Source organism: Convolutriloba macropyga, chromosome 6 (genome assembly GCF_964194025.1).
Source record: "Convolutriloba macropyga chromosome 6, txConMacr16.3, whole genome shotgun sequence".
Taxonomy (NCBI): Eukaryota; Metazoa; Xenacoelomorpha; order Acoela; family Convolutidae; genus Convolutriloba; species Convolutriloba macropyga.
The window spans coordinates 56725337-56740607 of record NC_134473.1 but is presented as its reverse complement, the minus strand read 5'-3'; the positions used below and the strand labels follow the sequence as shown (position 1 = coordinate 56740607).

The 15271-nt window shown below is 35.0% G+C and overlaps 2 protein-coding genes across 2 annotated transcripts in view; one reads left to right on the top strand and one right to left on the bottom strand.

The window, feature by feature from the left end:
- LOC142341068 (exocyst complex component 8-like) overlaps positions 1 to 9489 on the top strand; it is a 41364-nt gene extending 31875 nt beyond the window's left edge. The window contains exons 6-9 of the mRNA XM_075391919.1: positions 2577 to 2696; positions 3358 to 3951; positions 8231 to 8443; positions 8875 to 9489. Coding sequence (XP_075248034.1) covers positions 2577 to 2696; positions 3358 to 3951; positions 8231 to 8443; positions 8875 to 9216 — 1269 coding nt within the window. The 3' untranslated portion in view covers positions 9217 to 9489. The remainder of the gene's footprint in view (positions 1 to 2576; positions 2697 to 3357; positions 3952 to 8230; positions 8444 to 8874) is intronic.
- Positions 9490 to 14288: 4799 nt separating this feature from the next.
- LOC142341357 (uncharacterized) overlaps positions 14289 to 15271 on the bottom strand; it is a 39788-nt gene continuing 38805 nt past the window's right edge. Inside the window, exon 6 of the mRNA XM_075392285.1 lies at positions 14289 to 14608. Within this exon, the coding sequence (XP_075248400.1) occupies positions 14289 to 14608 (320 nt within the window). The remainder of the gene's footprint in view (positions 14609 to 15271) is intronic.

Genomic DNA, 15271 nt, shown 5'->3' with positions numbered 1-15271 from the left:
AAGTCTGAATTTTAGCGTAAAATCTAGCCAAAAAACTCGGATGGAAGCATTCAAAAACCCTCCTCTATAAAATCAACCCACTGCCGTTAATAATTTTAACTTATTTTTAGCACAAATGACGAAATTTTGGTCAAATATACGGAAAACGTGAATAAAAACAACAATTGTGAATAAACACAATGGTCTCCCCTATAAACAAAATTTTAAACCTCGATAACTCCCCGTAATAAGCGAAAATTAAAAAAATCTTTTTATTAATAGCCGCGAAGCGATAGCGGCTATTATTGGGGACATCGTGGTTTTTTACAATTCAAAGAATTTGAATTGTATTGGGGCGCTGTGTTTTTTTTTTTAAGATGTGTTCACACATTTTTCAATGACTTTGATCTTTCAAAACGGGATAAACAGGTAAAACCCAGCGGGCATTAAGTTTCATTACAGGCCCAAAGTGGACGTTAGTAGTCCTTCAAGTGTTTAGAGTGTTGCAGCTGCTGGGATGGCCTCAATTGAAGGTTAAAAGGTCATTTTTAGGAATTTTTGGGCTCAAAATGGTGCAATTTTTCATGTTTTTTGTGATTTTTTTAAAGTTTTTTGCTTGATTATTCTTAGGTTGAAGTTTTTATAAATTGATGAAGGCCTTTTGCGAGAAAAAATTACTTGTTATGACCAGTTTATGAGCTATATGTTCTGGTACTACAAACACAAACACACAAATTGATACTAGTTTTTGCAATTTTTTTCAAGTTTTTTGAAAATTTTTGTCATTTTTTGCGTTTTTCCACCTTCAGGGGCCAGCGAATCTCCTTTAAGGTTTGATAATAGGGCACTGTATAGTTTTTAGTTACAATGGAGGGGTTTTCTACATTTTAATGTCTCGAATTTTAGCAGTTTTTTGATAAAATCTGCAATTTCTTTGAGGTTTCTTAAAGTTTTTGTCAATTTTTGACATTTGTCCATTCTCAAGTGCCAGGAAACCTATTCCAAGGTCTGAAAACAGTTGCTGCATAGTTGTTTGTTTTAATTGATTTGTTTTCAAGAATTTAACCTTTCGAATTTTGAAAATTTTTTGATAAAACTTGCAATTTTTTAAAGTTTTCATTCAAGACATTTTTTTATTCAGTTTTTCTTGCCTGAGTAGCCAGATAACCTCATACAGGGTTTGATAGTATGCTGTTAAATAGTTGCCTGGGGGTAATTGGATGGTTTTCAACATTTTAATAGAACGAATTTCTTTTTTGAAATATGAAATTTTTTTATAAAAATTATTGCCTATCGATCTTTGAACCAATTATTTTTTAAGACACTAGAATCATTTTTCAAGAAATGATTCTTAAGATATTAATGTCACGATTTTCAGTAACATTTCATTAAATTTCAATTGACATTTTTAGTTTTTGAAAATTTCTGAGTTAATCGATCTTCAAGGGCCAATGAATTTTTTCAGATAAAATACTGCAGATATAATACTGCACCAATTTCAGAAATAAATTTTGGTTTTGAACATATTTTTGAAATAGGTATATTTAAAGGGGTCAATTTTTGCCTTAGGGGTAAAAGCTTCCAAGTTTTATCAAGGATTATATATTTGTTTAGTTTGTTTGATTGTTTGTTTCTCAATTTTTTGAGACGATTTCGTTTGTGTTGTGGCTGGCATCGTTGAATTGATCTGCTGTTCATGTAGAAAAAATCTAAGTTTTTTATTCAATTCTTTGAATTGTATTTCAGGACTTGTCCTGCTATGTTTTTTTAATTCGTCGTCTCCATCGATGATTCTTACGACCTGACTTCTTGGAATTGACTTCTTGGAATTGACTTCTTGGAATTGACTTCAGTGACTTCTATTGCTTTGCAGTTAAAATTTGTGTACGTGACGTTGTTTCTGCTTTTAGGTCAATTGCGTGACTTACCTCCCTCAAAAAATTGACTTCTGAACTCACTTATGGAACTTTAATTTTTAATGAAGATTTACTAGTTAATAGTGTGCATCTAAGTTGTGCCAATCTTATATGCCCTAATTTGTGATTATTAGTCTTGAGTTTTGGATTTCGAATATCAATTTTGAAATAGCTCTTTAAGGGCGTTTTCCTTATAGAACGTATGTGTCAAAAATTGACAGTCCGAAGCTAACCCGAAAAGTCTAGTGGTCTATTGAAGGACTGGTGGTCGATCTGTCTATCTCATTTCTTTTGGTGTTTCAATTCCTGGAAGGCCGCGAGCGTCTATCGCGGCTATTTTCCGGCAATCTGCCGGCTATGTTTTCCATATTCTACGCTGGACGGGTTTTCTAATGATACTACTCACATCTCTGTACAATTATTATATCGATCGGCTAAAATTGACTGAACAAAAAAACCCATTGGATGAATAAAGTGGGCAAGCATAAATTTTGACAAAAGAAATGTGGGACAATAAATGGTTTCTCGGTCCTCTACACGGGCTTAGTTGGGAAGTTGAAAATTAAGATTTAGTATTTAGCATTTTATGTCTTTTTGATTGCGTTTACAATGTTTTTTTTTAAATTTTGAGTCGTTTATGGTACCTTGGGTTAAGTTGTTTGGAAATTAAATTTGTTTCAGGAAGCAGACGATTTTTTCAAAGACAATGAAGCTTTGTTAGAAGATGGTTCTCTTGCTCAGTCGGGGAACACTCACAGCTCGTCAATGGGGAGAGTCAAGGAGAGCATCGATGAAAAGAGGGTGAGCATTGAATCCTTTTAGTCGCTTATGCCTTAAAACTCGATGATTAATGCTTTCCGTAATATATATGAACTTGTGTTTTTAATTGCTCTCAAGCAAAGTTTGTAGAAATTATGTTAGTCATGTGGTATATTCTTTGCAAATTTTCGCTTGGCTGATTTTTCGTCGGACCTATAGGACTCCTCAAAAACGGGATAAGCAGGCAGCGCCCAGAGGGAATTAAGTTCCCTTAGAGCCTTAATTTTACCAGTCTCTGAGAATTTGATTCCCCAAAACTGTTTTGAGGAGACAATTTCATGGTTTGAAGGGCGGTTCTTAGTCTACCGAAGCAAATCGCTCGACAGCTATTTGAGAGCAATTCGCCTGTCGTTAGTCGGTTGGGTTTGAATCTAATTTTTCTCAACTGACCCCCTAATTAAAATTTGATACAAAACTCCAATTTATTTTCCTATTAAAGTTTGGTTATGCAACGGCTGTATTATGTGCCAGAAGTTTCGAGGCCCAAGAGCTATTTGCGTAGCATCAAAAAAAAGGTACCCGAGAGAACAGTTAAATAATTGAGCTGCGCAGTCAGTATACGCTTTGGTTACCTAATTACGCATACCTTATGTTGAAGTTCAGTTAGGTTGATTGGTTTTATTGATTAATTATATTGTTCTAGGAATTGCTGATATCGACACTTCGTGAAGAACTATCTATCGAACCCTTGGAGAAAAACAGCTTTGGTCGACCAGACACATCAGGAACATTCCGTCTGATAAACATGCCGGGATCATTCGGCAAACGAACTGGGCAACTGAAAGCGGCCTCAGCTTTGGTCAAATTGGGCTTCACAAACGAAGCTTGTCATTTGTTCCTGAAATCAACTTCTTTGAACCTACGACGTGTTCTTCTACAGAAGTTGTCTGTCTCTATTGAAAGCTTATCCTCCATTACTACTTTTGTCTTCAACAGTCTAAATTTGGCCGCTCAAGACTTCCAACAGATGTTTAGTCTTTATCCTTCTATCTTTTCATGCTTATCAGTATGGGCATGTGATGAGGTGTCGCACTTCTGTGAACAAATTACGCAACATTTTTCAAGAAATAATTTGCTCTTGGATTTGACGAAAATGTCAAATTTGGTGCAGGCTGTGATGGGCGATTCTGTGTCTCTGTTGGCTGAATCAGGTTTAGAAGTGTCCTTGTTCCTGGAAGAGGGAATTGAGCCGCTGATCAGACAATGTGCGGAAAAAGTGGTCAACTTAGTGAAGCAGGTAAAGCAAATGTTCAAAAGTGTTACCGATTCTCAATTAAAAAAAATATGGAACGCTTCACGATTTTGCGTGTCATCCTTGCGCAGGGCGGCAAATGTGCGAATCAATTATGCGGCAAATGTGCGAATTGGATTACGAAGGATAGGAATTTTAAGGGAAATTTTAATTGCCCGTGAACGAAGTGCGAATCAACTATAGGCGTGTATGTCTTTTATGCAAACTTTTTGCTTGACCATTTTTTCAATTGAATTTTTAAGTGAGCTTTTTTTTATCATGCTTGACGTCTTGATATGTGTATGATAAAAATTGCTCTCTCATTCACAATTCTAGGCTGCTAACGCAAATGGTGGCAAATTGTTTTCGTTTTCTGTCTTGATGCCGAAGAAAAGTGACATTTTATAATCACATATATCAAATGTTTTTCATTGTCTAACTTTAATATGGATTATTTTTTTGATAAAAGCACGGCAACGTTTGCTGGGTTTAATGGTTTAATTGGTTCTCAAAACATTATTTATCTGAACGATTTGTCTTTCCGATTCACTTTTTTACATTGATTTCTTCAATTTTGTGATATAATTTGAATTCACTTCCAATTCCACCCCCCATGCTTGAACCCCTTAAAACCCCAACCTCGCCCACACCACTCACTAACGACCCTCCATCCCCAGTCCCGTCCTCCCCCCACAAAAAAGTAATGTATCCCTGTCTCTATTCCCTTTCTGGATATTTTCCGTTTGATGTCCCCCCCCCCCCCCCAGCTGAGTGATTGTATATATTCATTATGAAATGGCACATCCTCTATAACTGGGGGTACATAACGTATGGGGGAGGGGGCTCTGAAGCTGGCTACTACTGAAGCCAGCTGCAGTCGTTGGAGAGCAATTCGCTCGAAGTTTGTGGGTTATGTTCATCTGAACGGAAAAGAAAGGATAAACTGTCGTGGTGCAGTTCTGTTATATTTTGATCTGTCCAAAAATAATGCAACAAGTGGCATGCAAAATAAGTAATTAGAAATTTCATACACTGAGAATAACAAGCATCAACCAAGGTTGTGTTTTTCAGTGATAATTCTCATTAAAATTATCCGAATCTCTAGAATTTGTTTTTATGATTAGTGTATGAAAGGAGGCTTTGATTGTTTTTCACCAAATGGAACCCGGGTTGAGTTTCTAAATTATGTAAGAAATGCGCTGATGGTTGGTGTAAAAAAGCGTGATGCGCTATTTGTAATAATTTTTCAGCAAACTTGAGAACAATTCAACACTTTTGAGCATTTTTGTATTTTTTTCAGCCCATATTCAGCTATATTCTTCCACATTTTCCAAGCTTTTCCGTCACAATTTCCACAGTTTTGTCACAGTTATGCTGTGATTCCTCTGCCTTGATTCGAGTTTCCAAAACTATAAAATTGAACTGGAAGATAATCTGATCAGAATAAAAAAATACCCTGAAGACAACCAATTGGAGCTCAATGATGACAAAACGGTTATCATTGTATTGGGTAAAATAAGTGACAAAAAAGCTAGCATTAGAGTTGGTCCACAAGAAAAAGGAGACGTCAAGTAATTGGTTGTCCTTATTGATAATGAACTTAAATTTGAACGTCAAGTTAAACACATTTTATCAAGAATTGCACAATTCATAAAATGCTTTCGTTCTTAGCCATTTGCACTACTCTGATGTACTGTTTAGCACTAAATAAACTCAAGTTTGCGAATATCATTAGATAAACTGAAAATAACCATTTTTAGAGTATCGGTGTGTGTTGTACACCAGAAGAACATTTGACGGTCTAATACCAGCTTCTAACGTTGAAAACGGACCCGAGCCCTAGTGATAGGCTATATCAGTACTGATTCATTATACTCTAATTTTATCCATCCTGTGAAGAAAATAACATTCTGCTCCTTATCTGTGTAGAATTACTTGAACACGGCTCACTTTCTGTGTAGCATGATTTTTACACGGCTCACTTTCTGTGTATACGATTTATACGCGGCTCACTTTCTGTGTAGAATGATTTAACACGGCTCACTTTCTGTGTAGAATGATTCAACACGGCTCCAATTTCGTGCATATTTTCTACTGAATTTAGTCTGAACGTCATGATCACCAAACTATCCGTATATGCAGAACAAATAATTGAAAATTTCGAAAGTCATTCCGTGTATAAATCATGCTACACAGAAAGTGAGCCGTGTATAAATCATGCTACACAGAAAGTGAGCCGTGTAAAAATCATGCTACACAGAAAGTGAGCCGTGTAAAAATCATGCTACACAGAAAGTGCGTAGTGTTTTAGTCTAATAACTCATAATAGACAGAGTGATAAATGCCATGATCAGAACACTTGCAAGTAGAAAATCCATAATGAAAATGCCATGATCCATTACTGGGTGTAGCTGGCTCTGGTCTCCGGTAAGAAATATACTTACCACGAAAAAATTTTGAGTGCTACTAAATGCTTTTGTTCTTAGCCATTTGCGCTACTCTGATGTACTGTTTAGCACTAAATAAACTCAAGTTTGCGAATATCATTAGATAAACTAAAAAAAACCATTTTTAGAGTATCGGTGTGTGTTGTGCACCAGAAGAACATTTGACGTTCTAATACCAGCTTCTCACGTTGAAAACGAACCCGGGCCCTAGTGATAGGCTATATCAGTACTGATTCATTATACTCTAATTTTATCCTGTGAAGAAAATAACATTCTGCTACTTTTCTGTGTAGAATTACTTGAACACGGCTCACTTTCTTTGTAGCATGATTGTTACACGGCTCACTTTCTGTGTATACGAGATATACACGGCTCACTTTCTGTGTAGAATGATTCAACACGGCTCCAATTTCGTCCAATTTTCTACTGAATTTAGTGTGAACATCATGATCACCAAACTATCAGTATGTGCAGAACAAATAATTGAAAATTTCGAAAGTCATTCCGTGTATAAATCATGCTACACAGATAGTGAGCCGTGTATAAATCATGCTACACAGAAAGTGAGCCGTGTATAAATCATGCTACACAGAAAGTGAGCCGTGTATAGATCATGCTACACAGAAAGTGAGCCGTGTAAAAATCATGCTACGCAGAATTGGAGCCGTGTATAAATTAATCTACACAGAAAGTGCGTAGTGTTTTAGTCTAATAACTCATAATAGACAGAGTGATAAATGCCATGATCAGAACACTTGCAAGTAGAAAATCCATAATGAAAATACCGTGATCCATTACTTGGTGTAGCTGGCTCTGGTCTCCGGGGAATTTAACTTCTCAGTAGCTTTTATATGCATGAAAGAACTGGTGTCATCTTCTGCAAATATAAAGTTTTCTCAAAAAGTGTTATAAGGAAAAATGTGATCTCGCACAACAGTCTCAATTGCAACTTTCTAGCTTTCCAGCAAAAAGATTGCAAATAAATATCAATCTTTTTCATGGATAAATATAGAGAGGACCTAGTCAGCTTATCATGGAAAGATTTCAAGTTCACTTGAGCTTATTATCCGTAAATGTCTTATTGATGCATTATTTACAATAATTTATACAGATTTTTACACTACTTGATTATCTTGATAATTGCTCTTGAACGATGGTCATAGCAATTATTGTAAACGTGTGTGTCTTTCTTTTTTATGCAAATTTTTCGCTTGACAATTTTGCGCTTTTCTTCTAGAACATTCTTTGACTTAAGTGACTTTTTCACGCTTTCGTTCATCATTTTTGAGTGACCTCTAGTGCTCCGAAGTTGCTAATATAAAATTGGTTGCAGCATATCAAAATTAAGTCACTTGTAGCGCACGGGTTAGTGTGGGTGGGCATGTATCGAGAGGTTAGTGTGGGTGGCCATGGATCGAGAGGTCAATGGTTCGAATCCTGGTGGGGTCAAAGTTTTTTTGCACCCATAAAGAAGAATTGATCTAGACTAAAGACCATGAATTAAATTGCCTCGGCTGTCGTTCAAGAGCAATTCTTCCGACATTTGTCGGTTTATATTTCATAACACGTAACCAAAATCAAAACAGTGCTCTTTTTGTAGTTCTTACACATTTTCTACACGTTCCTTAAGTAATTTCCACACTTCTTCATAATTTCTGCAGATTCAGTACATTTTCCTCACTTTCATTACATAATTTCCATACATTCTTGACATATTTTCCAAACCCTCGGCCAATCTTGCTCACGCGTTCTTAACATGAATTCTAAACTTTCAGCACTTCTTTTCTATAAACTTCCACAATTTACCACATTCCCTAGTGATTAATTCGCTATTTTAGACGCTAAGTGAAAAGTCACCGCTCGACTCCAACTGGGACTGTGTAAAGTTCGAAGGCACACCCGAATCTCAATCGGAACAGCTGACTCTTTTTCTCAAGTCCATGGACGATATTGGAATAGACCTGCTTAGTCTGGCTAGTGAATCGGAGGACTCGGTTGCCGTTTGTCCCATTTCAATCTCATTCTTCCGACTGCTCATGCCGATATGCCAGGTGAAGCTAAGCTACTCTTACTATTCGGTTTAAGGACATTTCTAAATCTGTTGTATTAATCAGTACCTGATATTTATGTTAACAAACCTTTTGACAAAGTTTCCTCAACTGATTAAGTGCTGCTAGTTTTTAGGTCGATGTACAAAAGAAAATCAAGAAGCTTGAATTTTGGTTTCCTTTTTCTGATTGCTGTTGTTACAACTTTTTGCCAATGTTTCTAAACTTAACTAATATTTTTTATTCAAAATTGGCGCGTTCGTCATCAATATTTAATTCATGAAATTTTCGATGTCGTTAGTAACCGTTAGTTTTCAAATGGAGTTGCGGTTTTGGGGAAAAAGTCATTGCATTTGGCGTTTTTAGTTTGAATAGTCTATCTTACTTTTGTGATCATGTTTTTGTAACAAAAGTTTAATTTTTCTACTCTGCAGGATCTGGCAATGATTAGCAAATTCGGCAATCGGTCCATCCCAATTAAAGCCGTCCACGATCTGGTTGGACTGTACATTGATACGTTGACTACCAGATTGGGCAGCTTAGATGAGCAGAATGAAAATTATGAATACGAGAAGGAACTGATTTTGTTACAGTTGGAAGTGTTCCGTGATTACGTTTTGATATCTTTAGTGGAGGTTTTTTCGAATTATTCAGACGGGACGGCTGTTGATTTTGAAGTTGAGAATACGAGAATATCAAGTATCTGTTCAACATTGGCAGACGGCGAAGTTAACGAAAATGAAAATGAAAATAGTCACCAAGCAACTGATGTGTGAACAATCTATTATAAACAGATATTTCGTTCTTGGCTTTAATTTATTGGAATAATTTTTCCACATCCCTTTAGTCCCCTTATCATATAAGTTAACAATGAGCGCAGAAAGATATGCTTGTCCCGTACCGAAACAGAACTGATTTTGAATAATATCGTTGCTTTCAGTGGTTTTATTGCAGTAATCAGTTTTAGCTAATAATAATTTATTGCATTCACTATTTCTGAAAATTATTTTTGATTCCAAAGAATTCTATAGTTCGAGTTTTCAGTTTCGTGTTTTGGTTGAACCGCTCTATCATTAAAATAACAATTCTAGAGTTTTGAGGTCCATTGTGGTTAAAACCGAAGTCATGAAATCTTTAGATTTGGGTACTAAACGGTTAACATATTTACTTGTTGCAATTCACTAGCAATTATTGCCGGAATGGGTTGAGTACATCCTCAGATGCGTGATGTTGTAAATATCAGGAATTATATCCTTGATACTTGTACGTGCAAGCTTTAAAATGCCAGATCATTGCAATGCCATACTTCAAACTTGCAAGTTCATGTTTCAAGCAAGGTGACGCGGCTCCTGCTAAAGTCTTCGAAATTCTGGCTGGCAACTCGAACCGCTGCGAGGTTATCGGTTAAAGCCAGATTTTTACAGTGACTCGATCATTGTCACGAAACTGATACTTGCAGCTCTCAACATTTTGTAGGATCATGTGTAGCTGACATTTGACTTACGCTAGTCGACATATTACTAATCTATACGCATCAATGTCTATGTTAAAACATGCATGAGCTTATTCACAACAGCTACTGAAAAACGTGTTCAAAGGGAGAAAGGTAATTGTTCCCGCATAAGATTTGAAAAATTGTATTTCATGTCTATATTTTTAAATTGCTCACAGACAAGGTTTGTAGGAAATATATTTGCCCAGTGGTTTTATGGGACTTTTCGTTCGATCGATTTTCGTTCGGTGCTTTTGACTCTTTGTCTCGTAGTTTCTAGGTGGTCTGGACAACCTGACTTAGATAGTTCACCAAAGATGACTCCGGGGAAATCGAAGGTCTTGAAAAATAACGCAGGTCAATTCAGGAAATCAAATCCGGATAAAATTAAATCCGAATGAAAGCCAAACTGAGAGTTTTCGAAACTTGATGGTCTCACTAATGAAATGAAGGAAACATATACTCTTCACTTAACATGCGATCGATTTTTATATAGCCAAATAAGAAAGACCAATATGTCAGTAAGATTTCGAAATTATCAAATGTTGATAAAAGCGCAGTTATGCATTTTTGCGTAATTTTACTGTCAACGTCTTCAATATCAACAAAAGCACTGGAAAACCCCACAGACAACAAATTGGCGCTCCTGCTTAAACTCGATTTGACTCCTAATAGAAAAAGCGAGACAACTAAGAAACCTTTTGAAATGACATGAGAAAAGTTTCAAATAAATTAGAGGCAATTAACGTCTCTGAAGTTGAAAACGATTCTCCCAACTTACGAAGACGCATTCCAAAAGACAACAAAAAATCCCATTACGAAATTAAAACATGAACAGCGTTTTGCTGATAATTTTTAATTGCTCTCGAACGAAGTTTGAAGCAGTTATCGTCAACGTGTTTGTCCTTGAGCAAAATTTTCTCGTGACCGTTTTCTTCTACAACATTTCAATTTCACATCGAGCAAGACTTTTCACGCTTGAATTTTTGATTTGTTTAGTGAATTGAATTGAGTGCACCCGGAAATTACATCTGCTGCTAAATCAAAACGGATTGTGGGAGATGAACGTACATTGCGAATGTAGCGTAGTGGATAATGACAACAACTCTTATGAGATGTGGCGGGTTCGGACACCTCTAATCAAAATTTTTTTGCACCATAAAAGTTTCTCTAGACACTCCCGCCTGAATTTTCTGCCTCGCCAGTTGTTCGAGAGCAATTCATCCGATGTCAGTCGATTTATGTTTCTCTGCTGTTGCCTAAAAATACTCAAGTAAAATGTTATGAAACAAATGTGCTGGTTGAAAGTAACTTTCGTTTGACATAATTGTCAACCAGATGAAGAGATAATCAAAAATAGATGTTTAAAATTTTTAAAAATTATTACACAACCAAACTGCTAATTGAATTGCATAATACAACCAAACTACTAAGTATTCCATGCCTCATTACAGCGCTGACAAAATCTGCCAGTAAAACGACTACGAGAACAAAAAACAAACAAAATAAGCAAAAACTAAAAAAATTAAGTCAACAGCAAGAACTTAATATCTAAATTTAAGAGCACCTAGTAAACAACGTCAAATGCAATCAGATAAAAAATTAACTGCATAAATTTTCTTTTATTTTAACTATACAGCAGGTGGGAATTTTCCTTAATGAGACTAAGTAACAAGTTAAAGGAAACAAAAAGGCGAAATTCAAAAATCAATCATTATTTTTTAAACCAATTAATTTCAAACGTCTCGAAAATCATTCGCTTTCAACAAAGTATTTTTTGATAAAATTACTAAAACGTCATTACGAAAATGATAGGACCTGTCTTTGGTTAGACTAAGCCATAGAAACGGACTAAAGATGCAGAAAAACTCAAGAAATTTTAGACCCATTTGCGAAAACATAAGCTTTTGAAGGCATTAAAAGGATCAACTTTTATATGAGTATATTGTTTTTTATTCCAAATAATATATATACTAATTCAGCTAATACTGAACAATTAATAAAGTTCATTTGGGCTTTATTTAAAAATGTTTGGGCTCTGCCATTTCGCGAATGTGCTAAAAGAGGAAAAACAAACACTCAAAATATTTATGAAAACGCAAATTAACAAACAAAACATCAGTTACGATATAATATCAATAGATATTTTAATTTTTTAATTGCAAGGAATTGGTTGGCACCTCTCAATGATGAGAATAAGTTACAAGTTGACGAAAAGAACAACAAAAACTGAAAAACAAATTAGAAAACGATTATCTTAAACTTTAGGACTATTAGCTATGAACTGACTGCAAAGGGTAACATCATTTATTCAATCCTGGAAAAGAAGCTTTCGAGAGCTCTTAGCATTTTACGACTAAATGAAGATTAAAAAACAGCAAAAACAGCAAAATCAAAAACCAATTTAAAGAAAAGTATGAAAACGTCTCCATTTCAAATTAATTTTTTAACAGCATTGAGTTTCCTCTTTCCTTAGTCATACGACTTCAAAAAATCGACAAATATGAAAAAAAATTAAAACATCGAAGTTTTTTTTTAAAATCCCGTAGTATCAACGTCATTGAATTCAACAGCTTTCAATGGAAGTTAACAAAGACGCTAAGTTATGCCTCGATGGGAAGACAATGCTGTTCGTCACTCATAAGTTATCAATGAGACATAAGAATAAGTCTTATGTCTACGAAAACAATAACAAATACAAGTAAAAACCAAAAATTCAGTAGAAAAATGCGAGGAAAAAGTGTCGAAGCCATTTAATTCATAAGCTTTTCTCTGAAAACTTTCTCCATGGATCATTTAACGTCTTGTCTGAGCCAATATTAACTATAAATATAATGATAATGTGATAAGATTTCAAAAGAAACCAAAGTTATGAAAAAATATCCAAAATTAAAAAAAAACTATATGAAAACTCGTCGCATCGAAATTGTGAAACGAATAGTTAGAAAATAAAACGGCTAACCAGATAAATTTTGGTCCCAGTAGAAAGGAATGCGCTCTTGTCGTTACTGAGACTGGCTTAAAATTCACAAAATTAAGTTTGAGATTGGTTAACGTTCATTTTTTTTGAATTTTTTTTAAAAAATCTTAACAGCCAATAGCTGTCTACCCAAAGCACTGAAAACGAAAAGTAAATTTTCATTAAAAATTACGACAACTCAGAGCCGCAGCCAGAAAATACGTGCGATTCCTTGAAAGCTAATTTTCTGTTCGTTGGTCATCATTGGACTGGATATGAGGTTTGCATTAACGGAACCTCGATATGAAAGGTGACTATTCTCTAAGTGACTTCAAAAAAAAAAAACAGAAAAGTAGAAAGTTTTCTAAAAAACAGCTCTCAGATAGACTTAGAAATTTTGATTGTAAACATCTCTACGAGCCTATGAGAACAGAACAAGTCTTTTTCAATCGCTTTTCGTCCATTAGGAACACCAAATTGATGCATTTTATAGCGTGAAGTGTAAGTTTGAACTATTATTTTTTATAGAAAAAAATGTTGTTTCGAACAGAATTTACAATAAAAGTAAACAAAGTGAACCAAATATCCTGTTTTCACTAAAAATATTAAACCTCGATAACTCCTAGAAAAAAAAACGAAATTCAAAAAAAAATAAATTTTGGATTCTGCACTGGGCGAGCGTTTTAATGTGCCACTCAAATTTCTCTACGATTAATATATAGATGGGCCACAATTGTCTCAACAAAAAAAACCATTTGTGTGTATAGTTCCTCCCCCCACAGGTGGGGTAGGAACAATTAATAACATAAGCTGAAGTTAGAATAAACAATACATATTAATGAATTGCCCATATATGAACAATTGTATATTTGAAAAAAAAAAGTTTATGAATTTCTCCGAACCTCAAGTAAAGACTAAATCTCTTAAAAATATGGCGAGCGAGACAAAATCCCGGAGAAGTGAGCAACCTTGCCAATAATATTCTGGCTTGAGATTTCTCTAGAACACTGCATACTATGAACTGATTAAACCAGTCAAGCCTGTTTAGATTTTTCAATAGCAAAATTAAGGGCCCCGGATTCTGCCATTTTGTCGCATTTCAATATTGCGGTCAATCTAAATTATATCTAAAATCGAAAAAAATGGAACCTCAATATAATTAAAATCTTGGAGTATAGAAAAGAGTTGGAGTTCTTCAGATAAATTAACTAAACATAAAAATCCTAATTTGGAAAGAATGTTGTCAGTAGTTATCTATATCGGTCTCTAATTGATAAACTTAAGTTATGAGTTGATTATTTGTATATCTACCGGCAAAATTCTTCTTGTAATTATATCATTAATTATATCGGTTTCAAAAAGGAGAAATACCATAAACCGAATACAGCGTTCACAAGTTATTGATTGCTCAATTTGTCATTCTGCTGCTTTTGTCGAATCTTGTTTTTGATAATGCTGCAGATAGCTTTAGTCAGCAATGCGTGACTGTTCACGTTCATGCCTCGAATGAAGTGGTCCTGAAATGTGGGGAAGTGGTGATCGTAAACAACGAGAGGGAAGCAGTCGCTCTGATTAGAAGCCGAGAATTTGAGATCGGACAAGTTTTGTTTTCCTGAGAATAATTGTCGCAGCTTCCGTTCATCTGGCATAATTTCAATCAAGCCGAATGTATCCAGAGGCATTTTAGTGGCATCGTTCAATCCCAGTTTTGAGAGACCTCAAACAAAGGTTTATAACAGAAAATTGAGGTGCCTTAATTACATAGCAAAATTGAGGTTCTTATTTTTATTGATGCCAAGTTGAAACTATTAGGTACAGGTCTTGGTTTTTAAGACTCGAAGAGTCATTGAAAATTGTAAACCTCAAAGCCGCATGTAAATACCAGGGCAATATGCTGAAAACAAGCTAAAAGCAGATACAAAACGAGTGGTTTTTGCGCATAAATCGTTCCGAGACAGCAAAAAGGTGTAAACAGATTTGAAAAAAGAAGCAAAAAAATTTGACGAAGTAACAAAAGAAATACAAAACTTTTTCTCACAAGAGGCTGGAAAACGGTTTTCAATATTAAACAAACATCGGAGGAATTTATTCAAGTTTGAAACGGAAGTATCAAAAGTACAGACATTCTACAGGTTTTTGTGAATCGATAAAGAGTATTGGTATTATAAACGTTTTTAGGAATCGAAGAGGAGTATTAGTATTCTAAAGGTTTTTAAGCCTCGAAAAAGAATACTTGTATTCTAAAGGTTTTTTAGAGTATTGGGATATTCTGAGAACTCAAAGAAGAGTATTGGGATTCTACCGTTTTCTTTTTTTTTTCAGCTGAAGCATAATTCTTCATGACCTGTACTTTGACTTTTGTTTTTTAAACATTGACTTC